Source organism: Styela clava, chromosome 11 (genome assembly GCF_964204865.1).
Source record: "Styela clava chromosome 11, kaStyClav1.hap1.2, whole genome shotgun sequence".
NCBI lineage: Eukaryota > Metazoa > Chordata > Ascidiacea > Stolidobranchia > Styelidae > Styela > Styela clava.
In genome coordinates, this window is record NC_135260.1 from 10700538 (window position 1) to 10715914 (window position 15377).

General features: G+C 34.8%; 1 protein-coding gene across 1 annotated transcript; it reads right to left on the reverse strand.

Moving 5' to 3' along the window:
- Positions 1-2323: 2323 nt before the first annotated feature.
- Positions 2324-13561, reverse strand: LOC120347663 (protein CREG1-like). The gene is made up of 2 exons (XM_078117965.1): positions 13389-13561; positions 2324-3975 (listed from the first exon to the last, which is right to left on the reverse strand). The coding sequence occupies exons 1-2, from the start codon at positions 13503-13505 to the stop codon at positions 3781-3783; spliced, it is 312 nt and encodes a 103-aa protein (XP_077974091.1). The 5' UTR covers positions 13506-13561; the 3' UTR covers positions 2324-3780.
- Between the last annotated feature and the right edge of the window lie 1816 nt (positions 13562-15377).

The following is a 15377-nucleotide window of genomic DNA, read 5'->3' on the forward strand; positions in this document are numbered from 1 at the left end:
GAAGGGTATACACGTGGATAACCTTGGCCTCTCGAACCTTGGCCTCAGTACAAAGTCTGCATAACCTATCGATGCAATGGTTCTCAACCTTTTCTCTTCCGTGGCCCATTTAAGTTGCTTAAAAATTTTGTGGCCCATCAACTTTTCCATGCAAGGGAAAAACTACAAGAAATTCCATCCGCAAATATATACACTTTCACTTGAATTATTAGAATGAAGAACAAGATCATCATTCATTGCTACTACAATCAAAATTTGACTATAGTGACACCATTGAAACAAAATATTTCAATAATTCCAGCAATTTTTATTAGATATGTGACCAACCTGAAAATGTTTCTGTGGCCCAAAGGTTCAGAACTGGTGAATCAGAGGATAGGGCGATGCATGGGGGCGAATAAATAGTCTATGTCAAGTGAGTGCGAGAAGGAAAAAAGTTTAGGAAGCATTGTTCCAGAAGGTCCGATAACAACATGGATGATATCCAAAGATTTGATTGGCAGAATCAATAGAACTTCTGATACTCTTTTCAAACACCATAGCCTGTAGAATGTCTGCATGAGAAGTTTTCAATTGTTCGACTGAAGAAACGAGTTTTTATTTTGAAGTAATGCAACTATGTGAAATCAGAGCTGTTATTGAACACGTTTAGTGGACATAACGATCGTTTTGTTGTTATCTTGTTCTTGTTGTTCTTTGACACTTTTTGGACACCTAGTGGAAATATTAAAAAACCGCTTTCCTCTTTGATCACTGGACCAATTGCTTTGAAATTTTTAGTGGTTAAAGATGAATTTTTTTTTCTCCAGAAGGCTATGACGTCACTGAACGTTCTGCGGACGCATATGCAGGCACTCTTCTTTTTGATCACGTGCCATCGAACGTTGGCGTGACGGCGGATTCTGTAAGTCGCAAGTTTTTCGAGGTTACCGGTGAACGGCGGTGATGCTAAAGGTACGGTAGACCGTACTGTACTGCTTCGCTCGGTGTGAATATATTTGTAGACTGTGGTCTAAAGGTACGGTAAACCGTACCTGTACCGGTACTTTACTGCTTCGCTTGGTATGAATATATTTGTAGACTGTGGTCGAAATGCTTCGCTTGGTGTGAATATATTTGTAGACTGTGGTATCTGCTGTTATAATACCGTGATAAATCGAATAAGTTGGTTTTGCAAAGAAGAAGCGTCTGGCATTACAGGTAGGAGGGGGAATAGGGGGGTGCGCATTTCCAATACGTCGATAATATCTTTGTCAACCAATTTGCGACCACCGTGTTTTTGTCTGTTTGATTGCTGTGATGTGGTGCTTTGTTTATAATTTGACGAGTTTTGTTCGAAATAACCGTGTTCTTAAAATATATGACGGTCAGAAATGCAATTAGAAGCCCAATGTTTTTAAAGGTAGAGAAGTTCTGGTACCGTAACACAGCGCGGTGACACTGAACTAACTCGTAGCTGTCAAAAGCTTGAAAATCCATACAAATATAAGAGATAAAAAAAAGTGAAACTTGGCAGGTGGGTAGAGTTGAGTTTCTTTTACCCATCTTTGAAAGTTTCGCGTTTTCACATTCAAAGGAGGGGGAATAGGGGGGTGTGCATTTCCAATACGTCGATAATATCTTTGTCAGCCAATTTGCGACCACCGTGTTTTTGTCTGTTTGATTGCTGTGATGTGGTGCTTTGTTTATACAGGTACTGGTAAGTCACCCCATATAATTTTGGGGGAATTGTTCTGCGTGTCCATATATTTGACCATTACTCTCTTGTAATTCTTTAGAGTTTCGGCAGCTATTGGCACCGAACTGGTCATCGGCAACCGTACTAAATAATCAATATCCTTTATTACGGAGTGAGTGCACGTAACCTTGTTTGAGCAAATTTCCCTTAGAAACAAAGATGGGAGAAATTGCTAGACAAATATTAAATATTTAAAATATGAACAAAATTTAATCGGTCGGTGGGTCCGTGACTAATTCTAAGCCTACAGAGGTTAATGAAACGGTCTCGACATTTGCCACTAAAACATGTGTATATTTATATATACGAAGGACTCGATGACGGTTGCAAAAATCCAAATCTTACTGCTCAAAATTTTTTTTTTCTTTTCAATTTTGTACTGTTGGTTTGTTCGATGTGACACAAATTTTTTCTTCTTACTTCAGCAACAGGGAAGCCGTTGGGGAAAGAATCAGTTTGACCATATGAAAATTTCCTGACGCCTTTCAACTTTTAAGGAAAATATAACCAATCACATTTTCATTCGCTTATTCATTTTTCAACTTATAAATAAAGATTAAAATTTCACAACTTCCATTACTTCAACATTAAAGCAAATCCTCATTCAATTTGTAATTACAATAAACGGAAAAATAATAATCAAAAATAGGAAATACCGCCATGAAAAATCCACTGTTTACGCCATAGAACATGCGCTCCATCACATTTGGTCCAAATTTGGGTTCGCTGGATGAATATAAAAACTGACAAAACAGCCAATGTTTCATATATACTTATACCTAACACTATGCGAAACAAATAAAATAAATAAGCAAAGTGAACAAAAAAGTGTAGTAAGTAATTGCACAAATATCTCGAACTTTTCAATGTTAGATGGAAAATGTCAACTATACATTATTGTAAATAGTATTTGAAGCCAAATTTTCTGTTAGGAAGAATAAAATTGACTTGTATTTAAATAACATAACAAATAAAAACTCTGGAGGGGGTTTGGGAAATATTCATACTACCTTGAAGCATGACAAAGTGCAGTTGGAATTTTGAATTTGATGTCAATTTAGAGTGAAGTAATTCAGCAATATAGTAAAAAAAGAGATATCGTACCCGTATCAAATATCTTATCTTCAATTATGAATAAACAAAAAACAGTTACGTAAGAGAAACAAAATCGACCAATATATATGTGAACTATCACTATATCAGTTCAAACTTGATTTATATACCAATGTGACTAGCATCGTACCCTGGCTGAATATTATATACAGTCGAAAAACAATATACGTGATAAAAACGCACGTTACAAACGTCAGCCCATTGTCAATACGGTACGTTCATTACATAAAACGTCATCGCTTGATCTTCCCGTACTTATGCATTCCTGTTAGGAATATCAACAGCGGGGCACAACAGAGGGAACGCGTGCCCGATGTGACACGACACCAGCTCGAACGTGGCACGCGTACGGTTTGGTAAAAATTAATTTTACTCTCGCTTCGAAGGATCCAGTTTTGTTGAGAAAATGCAAAATATGGATAACAGATTTTAGATTCAGCGATGCGCACCGCCATGTTTCCTTTGAAGCCCAACATTTTAAATTTGGTCCATCAAATTCTTCTCCAAAGCTGTAGATTTCCAGGACATTCAATTGTTTCAGTAAATATTTATTCGTTTTTATGTGTTTTTTAAATGTTCGTTGTTATGGGTTTTACAATACCAACAATTATTCCAACGCGGCGTGGCGCGCGACAAGATTTTATGTAAAATAGAAAGCGTTAAAAATTTTGATGAACTATGTAGCATGAAATTCACCAAAAAATATTTTCCGTGATAACCCGGACGTTTAAGAGTACAAAAACATATATCTCACAACTTGCATAACATGTGAATTTTCCATGAAGTAAATTTTTTAACGTCACATTTTGACGACAAAAAAATATTTCACAAAATATAAACAATATTAGCAATTGAAGAATAAATAATGCACTTCATTTTAGAAACAGAGTTTCAGTGTCTCAAATCGACTGTTGGATTCTGCTGTCAGACTATAAATATGCTGCAAAGTAATCCTTCAGCGGTACAATTGATGATCCTCTGATGTAGTCGAGCAACCAAATCATGTCAATTTCCAACTTGGTAACATGGAAACCATGAAAAGTTGGCCAGGACTTCATAACTGGGTGTCTTTTGAATAAAGATGCTAAAGCAAAATCTCTTTCTTCAGTGTTGGTAACATTTACCTGCGAAGCGGAAAAATGTTAAAAAGCGACAAACATTTATTTTATTGTATATACATCCGTTACGTTACGCTCATAAGAAAACAAGCCGGTAGGCGCCCAGGATCTCCGCTGATAGTTGAGGCCGCTTACTCAGGCGACCGGTTACCATCTATACCAGGGTGATCCAAGGTTGTCGTCTTCGCGGGCCACAAAATTATTTTTACATTGTGCGCGGGCCACAATAGTGTCAAAAATAGGTAAAAAGGGAAATACAAAACAAACACTTTTATTGTGCAAACAATTGATCATTATTTGTCATTTATCAATCTAAAAAAACACGCAAAATACACCAAAAAAATCACTGAAACATGCAAAAGTTTTTCTATATCTACGCTTAATGTAAGATTTCAAACTCTTCACAACGGAGAAAGTGCTCCCGCAAATGTAAGTGCTCTCGAACATCGATGGGGTTCTCAAAGCAAAATCCCTCAAAATTTGGAAATGTTCTTTGCTCCCATGGTATCAAAATGCCGTTTAGATTATATTTGCCATAATTGCAGATTGATTGATGATCAAATTTTACCAAATGCAAGGTACAGGGAAGTAATTACTAATTTTTCTGACATAGTAGTCTAGTATAGAAGCAAATTCTGTAATACTGTTCAGGCTGGTTTCAAAAAGTCACCGGAAGGAATTATATTCTCGGGTTATAACATTAATATTCAGTTATTATACCTGTTGGAATATATTCCCAGCAAAGATAGAAGGCTAGTGAATAATTTGGACTAGAGATGTACCGATGTATCGGTATCGGCAATATCGGCCATTTTTTCGGTATCGGCCATGTATCGGTATCGGTTAGATTAAGGCCGATATTACCGATATATTTACCTTTTTGATATGGTCCAGAATGTTTTAAAAGATAAGTTGGAATAATTCTTTTTAATTTATTTTTGTCTGGAGAGATCGTGAGCTATGAGCCATACATGTCCCCACCCCTGCGAGATAATAGGATTCACGTGTTTTTAGCTATTTATCAGCTAAAAGCTAGCTCAACTAATTTGGCTATTTTCGCTGTCAAATTTTTATATTGACATTTTTAATATTACATAGTTTTTATGAAGAAATATATCAACACAGCACATAACAAAAAGCAACTAGGCGCCCAGTTTTAAATATACAGTGGAATTGGGGTCCTTCCTTATTAACGGCACATGGACTTTTGGCACGGGTATAAATTCTGACTGTTTGTCGTCAAGTACGAGTGTCATTTAGTCCGTCGACATCGATAAACTAAATTCCGACACAATTATCCCACTACACAGGTATTAATTTTAATTCTGCTTAACTACACGATTTCTTTATAGATGTATTGACTTGACCGCCTAGCCCTGGCCTAGACTAGAAATATAGGATAGCAATTGTATAATATTATAAAATAGCGAAGTAAAAAAACATCCTCAACGGTTATCGGTGGGCCTTCTTTTTGTCGTTGCTGATTGATATTCTTTCATGTTGGCTTTGACTTATTGCGTCGACGATTACGATTAGCCACTAAATTAAATATTTGTAAAATGCTTTTAATTTGAACGTAGGACGGCGGCGCTAGAATGTGTGGGTGATATTCGATATTCTTTTAAACACGAATAACGATATTCGAAGCTCGCGATATTAACATTAAATTCAAATTGGACATCCCGGCTTATGAGTTTTCTAATTGAACACCGAGATTACTAGCGTTACTGTACAATGTATCTTAATCAGTTACAGCATATAGATACCAAACATTAATTTCATATTATGTGATATATATATATCTTTTTTTCGATCTGAAATAATGTGTACTATGAACAACGCTTAAAGACCATTGTTTTAACCCGTCTGCCCTACACAGCATACCTAATTAAGTAATAATTACATAGTATCGGTATCGGAATATCGGTAATATCGGCCTTTTTGTAGTATCGGTATCGGTATCGGCGTTTTAAGCTGGTATCGGATCGGTATCGGTATCGGCGACAAAAGTGGTATCGGTACATCTCTAATTTGGACTACCCAAGCACACTATTCAACTTCGTTAGTTGCTTCGGCCAGCGTGACACGAGGAAATTTAGTGACATTAGTGAAGTAACAAGATGTCGAACATATTTTCTGATTATTTTTATGACGAAACAACACTAAATGCGATATTTTAATTACCCTTCAGCAAAGGCGAGACGGGCCACAGAAAATGACGTTGCGGGTCACATGTGACCCGCTGGCCTGGGTTTGGACCACCCTGATCTATACTCGGCAGCGTTGTTACGTGAGCGGGTCACCGAAACTACCAGTTCAATTTGAGTTCTGCTCGTTAAGTGGACGTTCACGCGTGAATGATATACTGAAGCTAATAATTATTCGCTATTTGATTAAGATATTATATAAAATAATAAATAACGTTAGACTAGACTAAACAACAACTAATAAAGTAATGTCTGAAGATGTCACTTTATTCTGACAAACTGAGAAATGCTCGGAAAAAAGATGAAGAAGAAAGATCCACTTTAGATAGGTCTAAATGTATGGCCTTGAAATTTGGTGATGACAAGATTGTTAGAAGAGAAGATGTATGGGATTTATTCAGAAAAGTTGGTATTGTGTTTGAATCAGTGGATGGATTCTTGATGACATCTAAAACCACAGTTGATATAACATACAAAACCAGAACAACTGCGATAGATGTCGATAAGAAATTGTGGGAGATGAAAAGAATAGGGGCAGAAAACCTACCACTACATAGGCTTTATGTTCCCGAGAATGTTGCTGTTTTTATACATCATGTACCAATCCCATTGAAGGAAATTGAAATAAAAGAACACTTTGAAAACAACCATGGAAAAATAGGAGAAGTTCTCCCATTAAAAGACAGGTTCAACATAAAAAATGGTATTCGAAGATTTTTTATAAGAAAAGATGATATTATGGAAAAACCCATCAAGAGTTATGTCAAAATAAAGGGACATTCTCTTTTCGTTAAATATTGGGGACAAAAACCAACTTGTCGCATTTGTGGCAAAACTGGTCATTTGAAGAATGCATGTGAGGAATTCATTCCAAAATTTGTAAAATACAAAGATACAGGACAAAAATTTACAAGTCCAGAAAATGTAAGAGATGACGAAACCATATTAGCACCCAGACAAGTAAAAGAAACTACACCCAGACAAGAAAAGGAAACTATTGATGTAGAACCAGTAAAAGATGCTAGTAATAGTATCAATGAAGAGAGTCAAACAAAAGGAAACCCAAAACAAAGCACACCAGCAAATGCAGAAGAATGTACAAGTACAACTGTATCAAGTTTACAACCTGAAATGTTTGGCAACATCTCAGACATCAGTGAAGATAATGAAATTAATGGAAAAGGGAATGAAGAACAGATGCACTCTGAGAATTCGACAAGCAAATCTAATTCATCAGAGAAAACTATATTATATGTATTAGGACGAGACAAACAACAGCAAGAAAATCTAACACAAAAAATATCTACTAACACTGATTCAAATGAAAGATCACCACCAAGAAAGAAAAAAACGGGGAGAAAACAAAGAACTATGACCATAAAAGAGGCAAATGAATATCTTCAGAGTATGAGCGAATAACACTTGTAATTCTTCTCATATTACTAAATCAAAAAACAAATAAGAAATAAAAAAACTCTTATAATGGTGCTGTATTTAACAATATTAACAATTAATGTAAATGGAATAAGAGACAACCAAAAACGAAAAGATGTTTTTCATGAATTAACCAAGCAAAAAGCAGATGTGATATTTTTACAAGAAACGCACTGCACACCAGACGTTGAATTAAAATGGCGCCGGGAGTGGAAATGGGGTACAAGTTTATGGAATAGCGGGAACTCAAACTCTAGGGGTGTCGCTATATTACTTAAATCAAAACTGAACAATTTTTCATTTAGTAATATTTCTTTTGACAATAATGGAAGAGTAGTGACTGCTAATATAAACATCCACGGAGAAATAATTCATTTTGTTAATATTTATGCCCCCTGCAGAACAAGCATTATAACACAAGAAAACTTTTATAACAACAGCTACAGATTCATACATTCACAGTATCCTGTTATTTTGGGAGGTGACATGAACTGTGTTCATGATGTTGACCGTGACCGTGATAGATCGGAAAGCACCAAACGAGCTAAAAAGGAATACATTTCTGAGGCGTTAAATGAACTTATAGAAACCTTTAATTTGATAGATTCTGTGGAATATTTTCCAAATAACAATACCTTTTACACATGGCGAAACAACACCGTACAAGCAAGGTTAGATCGTATCTACTGCTCACAAAACTTGTGTTCAGTAACAAATTTATACTGTTGTCCAACTTATATTTCTGATCATGATATGTATTCGGTTGATATTGAAGTTTACACCAACTTGGAAGAAAAAGGAAGCGGATTCTGGAAAAACAATGTATCAGTTTATAATAGTGAAATATTTATTGAAGAACTTAAACATAAATGGAATAATTGGTGCACATTGAAAGTATTATTTATTACAAAGACTCAATGGTGGACCGAAATAAAGAAAAAAATAAAAGATTTAACTATCAAACATTCTGTTAAACAAGCAAAAGATGAAAAAGCACAATATCGCAAAGAAATGAAACAGATGGAAGAACTAAAAGAAAGATTAGACAGAGGAGAAAAAGTTCTAACTTTATTCAATAAAACAAAAAGAGAAGTACTACAAAAACAAAAGCAGAAGAATAGTAAAATTAGATTTCAAAATTTGGCCCATTTCTATGACACGTATGAAAAATGTAACAAGGCATTCTTTAAAAAATTGAGAAAAAAACATAAAGAATGTTACATTAAAAAATTAAGAAACACAGAAGATGTGGTACAAGAAAAATTGGTGGAAAAGATGGCAATAGTTAAAGAATTCTACCAGAAACTATACAAAAAACAAAATAACAACATGAAAACTCAGAATGATTTTGTGGAAGGTATTCCAGATTCATTAAAACTAAAAGAGGATGATGCAGAAACATTACAGAGACCGATTATCTTTGCGGAAGTTCAAGAAACAATCAAATCTTTCAAAAAAGACAAAACTCCGGGACCAGACGGCATAAGTGTCGAATTTTATATAAAATGTTGGAATATAATTGGAAATGATTTTTTTGAAGTTTTAGAAGAAGTGTATGAAAAAGGCCTCATTACAAAAGATATGAAAAATGGATTTACAACACTAATTCATAAGAAAGGTGAGATGGATCAAATAAAAAATTACAGACCTATATCATTGCTGAACACCGACTATAAGATACTTACAAAATTACTAGCGAATAGACTAAAACGACTACTACCTGAAATAATAGATAAACATCAAACCGCTGTTCCAGGAAGGAGAATATCAGATACACTCATCTTATTGAGAGATATATGTATACAGGAGGAGAACAAATTTGGAGAATCTTCTCTGCTTTCATTGGATTTAAACAAAGCCTTTGACAGCGTGGACCTGGAATATCTATTTTGTGTACTACATAAATTTGGATTCAAAGAAAAATTTATAAATGTACTTCGAACTTTGTATACCGAATCAGAAACTAGGGTGTTGATAAATGGATATTTAAGTCAAGCAGTTACATTAGAAAGAGGAGTTCGCCAAGGTGATCCACTAAGCTTATATACGTTCATAATAGCAATTGAACCCTTGCTCATTGCGATAAATGCCCATAAAAGTATCAATGGAATTATGATCCCACACAATCAAGAAATAAAGCATCTAAGTTACGCTGATGATATCACCCTAACTGTAAGAAACAAAACTTCAATTTATTATACTCTGGATTTAATAAACAGATTTGAGCTAGCAACTGGCATGAAGTTGAATATTGGAAAAACAAAACTTTCAAAAATAGGAAAATGGACTAATCCAAATTTTTTTTCATATCTCCATGTACAAAGTTTGAATGTACTCGGAGTAGTGTTTTCAAACTCTGATACAAGCAATAACAACTGGGAAGACTGTATGGATAATGTTAGGACTGTAATAAGTGAACTGAAGGACATTCCTTTATCACTCGATGGAAAATGTCTATTGATCAAACTTAAAATTTTACCTGTTTTCTTATACTGTGCAAGAATATTCCCTATCCCGTTGTATATAGGAAAACAAATTAATGATATTATTGAAAAGTTTGTATTTAATGGTAGAAATACCTTAAGAATTGATACATTATGTAAAAACAAAATATTAGGAGGATATGATATAATTAATATTCCTCTTTTTACAATGTGCCTTTATGTCATGACTTCTTATGAATATTACTGTGATAGAATTAATGCTAATATTGAACACTGTAGACAATCCGTATATAATTTCATTGAATATAACATAGGGCAACAACTGAGTGTTATTTTTAAAATACCTGTAAATAATAGTGTATCACATACCTTTTTCCCCAATAGATATTATGGAGCCATTATTACTTTCCTTCGGCAATATAACATTGCTGGAACTGATTTAGAACAAGGGAAACATCGAATAATTTATAATAAAATAGTTGATAATTTGAAGAGGGGTGACAGAATAGTGTTTCTTAGAGATGGTAGTTTGGAAGGAGCTTGTTCAAACATACATTGTAAAATATTGGCTAATAATATGAAAACTTTCAATTATAAACTTATGTGGGACATTCTTTCACTAAAAGTTAAACCAAGGATTAGACATATTACTGGAAATGATTTATGTGTACTTTGTTCTCAAGAACCCGAGTTTATATCTCATTTATTTTGGAACTGTGCATTTACACAAAATGTATATGATTATGTTTTTTCAGTTGTATTAAAAATAAACAATTGCGAGTTAAAAAATATTTATAAAACATGTATTTTACTAGAACTAAATAATCAGTGTTTTTCACATTTATCATTAGTTGAACGTAATGCAGTCATACTTCTTCTGTGTACTGCAAGATATAAAATATGGTTAGAACGTAATGCAGCTATTTTTGAAAATGTTAATCCAAGTGTAAATAGTGTCATAACAAGAATTAGAAAATCCCTTTTAGCAAGGAGAAATATAGAACAACTCAGACATAATCCTAGTTTTATAAAAGAACTAGACATAATTTGTAAGAATCTATGACTAATTGTATAAATTTTTATTTTTCTGCTATAAATTAAAAACATATAAATTAATGTATATTTACTGATAAACATGGGAAACTTTATCTGGAATCAACAATGGAATAATATGAATTGCTGGATAATACTGGATGATGTTTACGAATATATTTGTTTATTATATGTAACTATGTTCTATGATTATTATTTTTTCATCATTTATTTATTTTTACAAAACTGTTATGAATCCACAACGTGAACCTTTAAAAAAAAAAAAAAAAAAAAAAAATAATCGAAAAAATGTTCACTAAAATCCCTAAGGCTTCCCCAATTTATGGCATACCGAGATGAAGGTAGGCTTGTTCAAAAGAGTAGTTTATTCCGCAGGAGGTAGCGTTCCCGGAATTTTAATTTTCGTCTTGGTTTACGATAAATTGGCGAAAAGTAAGAGTAAATTCGAAGTTTTTCAGAAATCGACGCATATTTTTGCTGCTGGTATGGAAACGAAACACTAATCCGGATTTTCACTGAAACGCACTAGAATGATAGGATAACCCACTTGAGAAATTTCATTCAGAACTGTCCCGCCGTTTAGACGCTACAGCAAGACATTCAGACAGACAGGCTTGAAGGCCTACTGACAATAAGGGTCTCCTAGACCAGGGCTTTCCAAACTTTTGAGCTCGCGGCCCCTTTTAATATATTAAATTTTTTGCGGCCCTTGTCCACGTTAATAATGCTAAACAGTTCGAAATATGCATTTTTGATGTCTTATTGGCACAGCTAATTCTCAACTATATATCGCTACCAAATAAAAAAAACGAGCAAATATTTATTCAGATTACCGTTACTCAATTATTCAGTGTGATGGGTGCGAATGCTTTTGCTGCATAGTCAAGTCAAGTCGTTGTTCAATGTTTGTTTATGCAGGCCTGAATGATGAATTATGATGTCTGGCCACCGACGACATGGTCCTCATCTCGAATTGTTCACTCTTATAGATCAAACTTAGCATAAGGCAGCGGTTTGTGCGACGCCAAATTATCCGGGGAAAAACTCATGGCGCACCTACACGAAAAATAAGCTGCCTCAAAACAAAACGCAATTTTGTCATCGTTAATATGTGCTTTATGTCTTTTGATGTTTTCAAATATGTAGGTCTAAGGAATAAAGGCAGAAGGTTAACGTTTCTTTCTTATCCCTGCCAGGTTTAAAATGCTGAAAAAAACTCATGCTCGATAATCTCGGTTCAGCAAATGAATAAACTGCAGCCTATGAAATTGCAGCATGTAGGCCTTGTAGGATTTACCTCTTACCTTACGTAACAAGAGACCTACGTAACAGAAAGTAAACAACATAAAATGGTAAAATGAATTTGCTTCATATACACATCATTTGCAACAATGAGAAACAATAAAACATAACAATAACAAAGGGTGTTAATATAAGCGCTCGCCTTTAAAAAAGACTTACTTAGTCGATAGCGCAACTATTGTTTTTACTTAATCCCGTGGAAGTGCGTTGTTTCAATTTTGCTGAGGCGTCGCAAAATTTCGTGATTCGTGAACGTTTCAACCAAACCATATCTTCTACTTTCACAGAAAATTTCGTTTCGTATTTATATAAAGCAGTCTCTCTACCAGGGGCCATCAAATGTGATTTCGCTGACTGTCTTTAAGTTTTGTTTGTTTATATGATCAATACGTATTTTCACGGGGAGTCGCAACTTGAGCATATTTTTGGAGGGCTTCACAATACAATGAAGTTCGAGAATCACTGAGTCCCAGTCGATAGCAAGAAATCGTTTCTACTTTTTAAATCGTTAAGCCCTAGTGTTATTTTCGAAAGAAAATTGAAGACACTGTCTTATTCTCGGGGAAACACGGTATTATGATGATGTATTCACTCGGAATCGTGAAATGTTTGATTTACATTATTTTTAATAATTGTATTTCGCATCAAGAGTCTGAAAAAGTACAATTGATATGGTACTTTGGTGTAAAATTGGTGTTCTCTTCGCGGCCCCTGAAATTCGTTTCGTGGCCCCTTCCAGGGCCGCGGCCCCTAGTTTGGGAAGCCCTGTCCTAGACTTAGAGCGGAGATCCAGAAATATTCTCAAATGACAGTAACTTTAGCAGACGGATTTAGAAGCAGACGAGCGTAACATACGAACAACTCGATTTGTATAGTGAAATTTATCAACTCTGAAGGCATGAAAGGTATTCATAAAGGTTTGAATGTACAACCATGAAGTGTCTTTAAGATTAATTACAAACCATATTGCCGATTTTACCATTTTTCCTGATAAGGCTAGCCTGGCGCATCTTGGGTCTTCGGGATCGAAATCCTGATTTCCACAATATTCGGTCTTCGCCTCCGACACAGTAAACGAAACAATTGGATTCTTCATAACATCTTGCAAGCTGACGTCAAAATCAGTGACGTAAAAATACGGTATTCCTGTACCGAGTAAAAAGATGTTATGTGACAGTCAAATATGTTGGAATATATTTACGGTATATAATGGTTAAAGCGTGGGACTTAAATACATTAGCATCGCATCCACCTCAGCAAGGATGTAATAAATAGAATAGCGAGTAGCCACTGTCGAACCGGACGACAGTTGTTGGACATGTTATTGCGTTTGAGTTCCTGCTGTTGAAATAAAATGATGTCATAGAAAGTCTAGTTTCTCTTGTAAACTTAGTTATTAGCTTACGTTTTGTCAGGTCATAATTCTTTTTACATTACAGCAGACAAAAATTTTCCCTAAAACCACCAAGATTAGCCTATCGTAAATGCCCCACACTAAGGGACAAATTAGTCAGAGCAAAATTGAAACCAGAAACTCCCGTTAAAAAGAATCCAGGCTTTTTCAAATGTGGCAGAAAATCGTGCAGTACCTGCCAATATTCCGAAGAAAGGAAAATTGCAACAAACAAACAGAAGACAGCAGAAATAAGGATTCGTCAAAAAGTTACATGCAACTCGGAAAATGTAATCTACCTGATAAGCTGCAAAAAGTGTGGCATGCAATACATAGGAGAAACGGGAAGACATTTAAAATACCGAATAACTGAGCATATTAGAAGTATAAAAACCCAAAACAAAGATCTGGTTGTTGGCGCCCATTTCAGTCAACCGGGACATTCGCTTAAAGATTTGAGTGTCATTGGCATTGAAAAACTTTTTCATGACCACATTTATCGAAAGAACAAGGAATCCCATTACATTCATCTTTTCGGGACACACGAGCCACAAGGGATGAATATTAAGGAAGTTTAGATATTTTCATTCATTGTTTAAATCAATTCTTGTACCTAATATATTTTTTTCTCAGAATTGGATCATGCATGGCCAGATATGCTAATAAGAGACAAAATATCACTATATTACATTTGACACACAGACAACTTTTCTGGTCTGCATTATACAATACTGAGAAATAAAACACCATTGTGTAATTTGGACTTCAATTGCTAAATATAAAACAAAGAGAGAGATCTCATCAATGACACTTATTTCGGCCACCCGCTATTATTTAATCAAGAAATTCACAGATTTTATTGATTATTTAACATGCGTGACTCCTATAATTCTACTATGATTGTTTAAATATGCATGTAACTGCTTTTCGTGTTGTAGTTGAATTATGTATGTCTGAAGAAGTCTGACCTTGGTCAGACGAAACGTTACAGAAATATATTTGTGTTAGTGTGCAGCAAGACTCTTGAATCACTTAGGATTGTTATCTCTACTCTTGCTACAGCATCCTTGCAATATATGCATACGGATCCACCGGCACAAAAGCATAGAAGAAGGATAAGTAGTTAGTCTCGCAGAAACCAAATAATAATCTTTTATTTGTCGTCACAAAAACAAGCATATAGAAAACTGTTACAACAAGGTAAATTAAAGGATAAAATACACGTGGATAATCTTAGCCTCTCGAAACAGTACAAAGTCTGCATCACCTATCAATACAGTGGTTCTAGACTTTTTCTCTTCCGTGGTCTATTCTGTTGCCTGAAAATTCGGTGGCCCATCAATTTTCCATGCGAGGGAAAAACTACAAGAAATTCCATCTGCAAAAATAGACGCTTTCACCTTTCACTTGAATTTTACAGAATGAAGCCTAGGACCATCATCCACCATTCATTGGTACTACAATCAAAATATTTCAATAATTCCAGCAATTTTTATTAGTTATGTGACCAACCTGAAAATGTTTCAGTGGCCCAAAGGTTCAGAACTGGTGAATCTGAGGATAGGGCGACATTTC

Coding starts and splice junctions, on each gene's coding strand:
- LOC120347663 (XM_078117965.1), bottom strand. CDS start 13,505: ATGAAGAATCCAATTGTTTCGTTTACTGTGTCGGAGGCGAAGACCGAA. Junction 3,976..13,388: donor TAGCCTTATCAGGAAAAATG/GTAAAATCGGCA, acceptor TCCGCTTCGCAG/GTAAATGTTACCAACACTGA.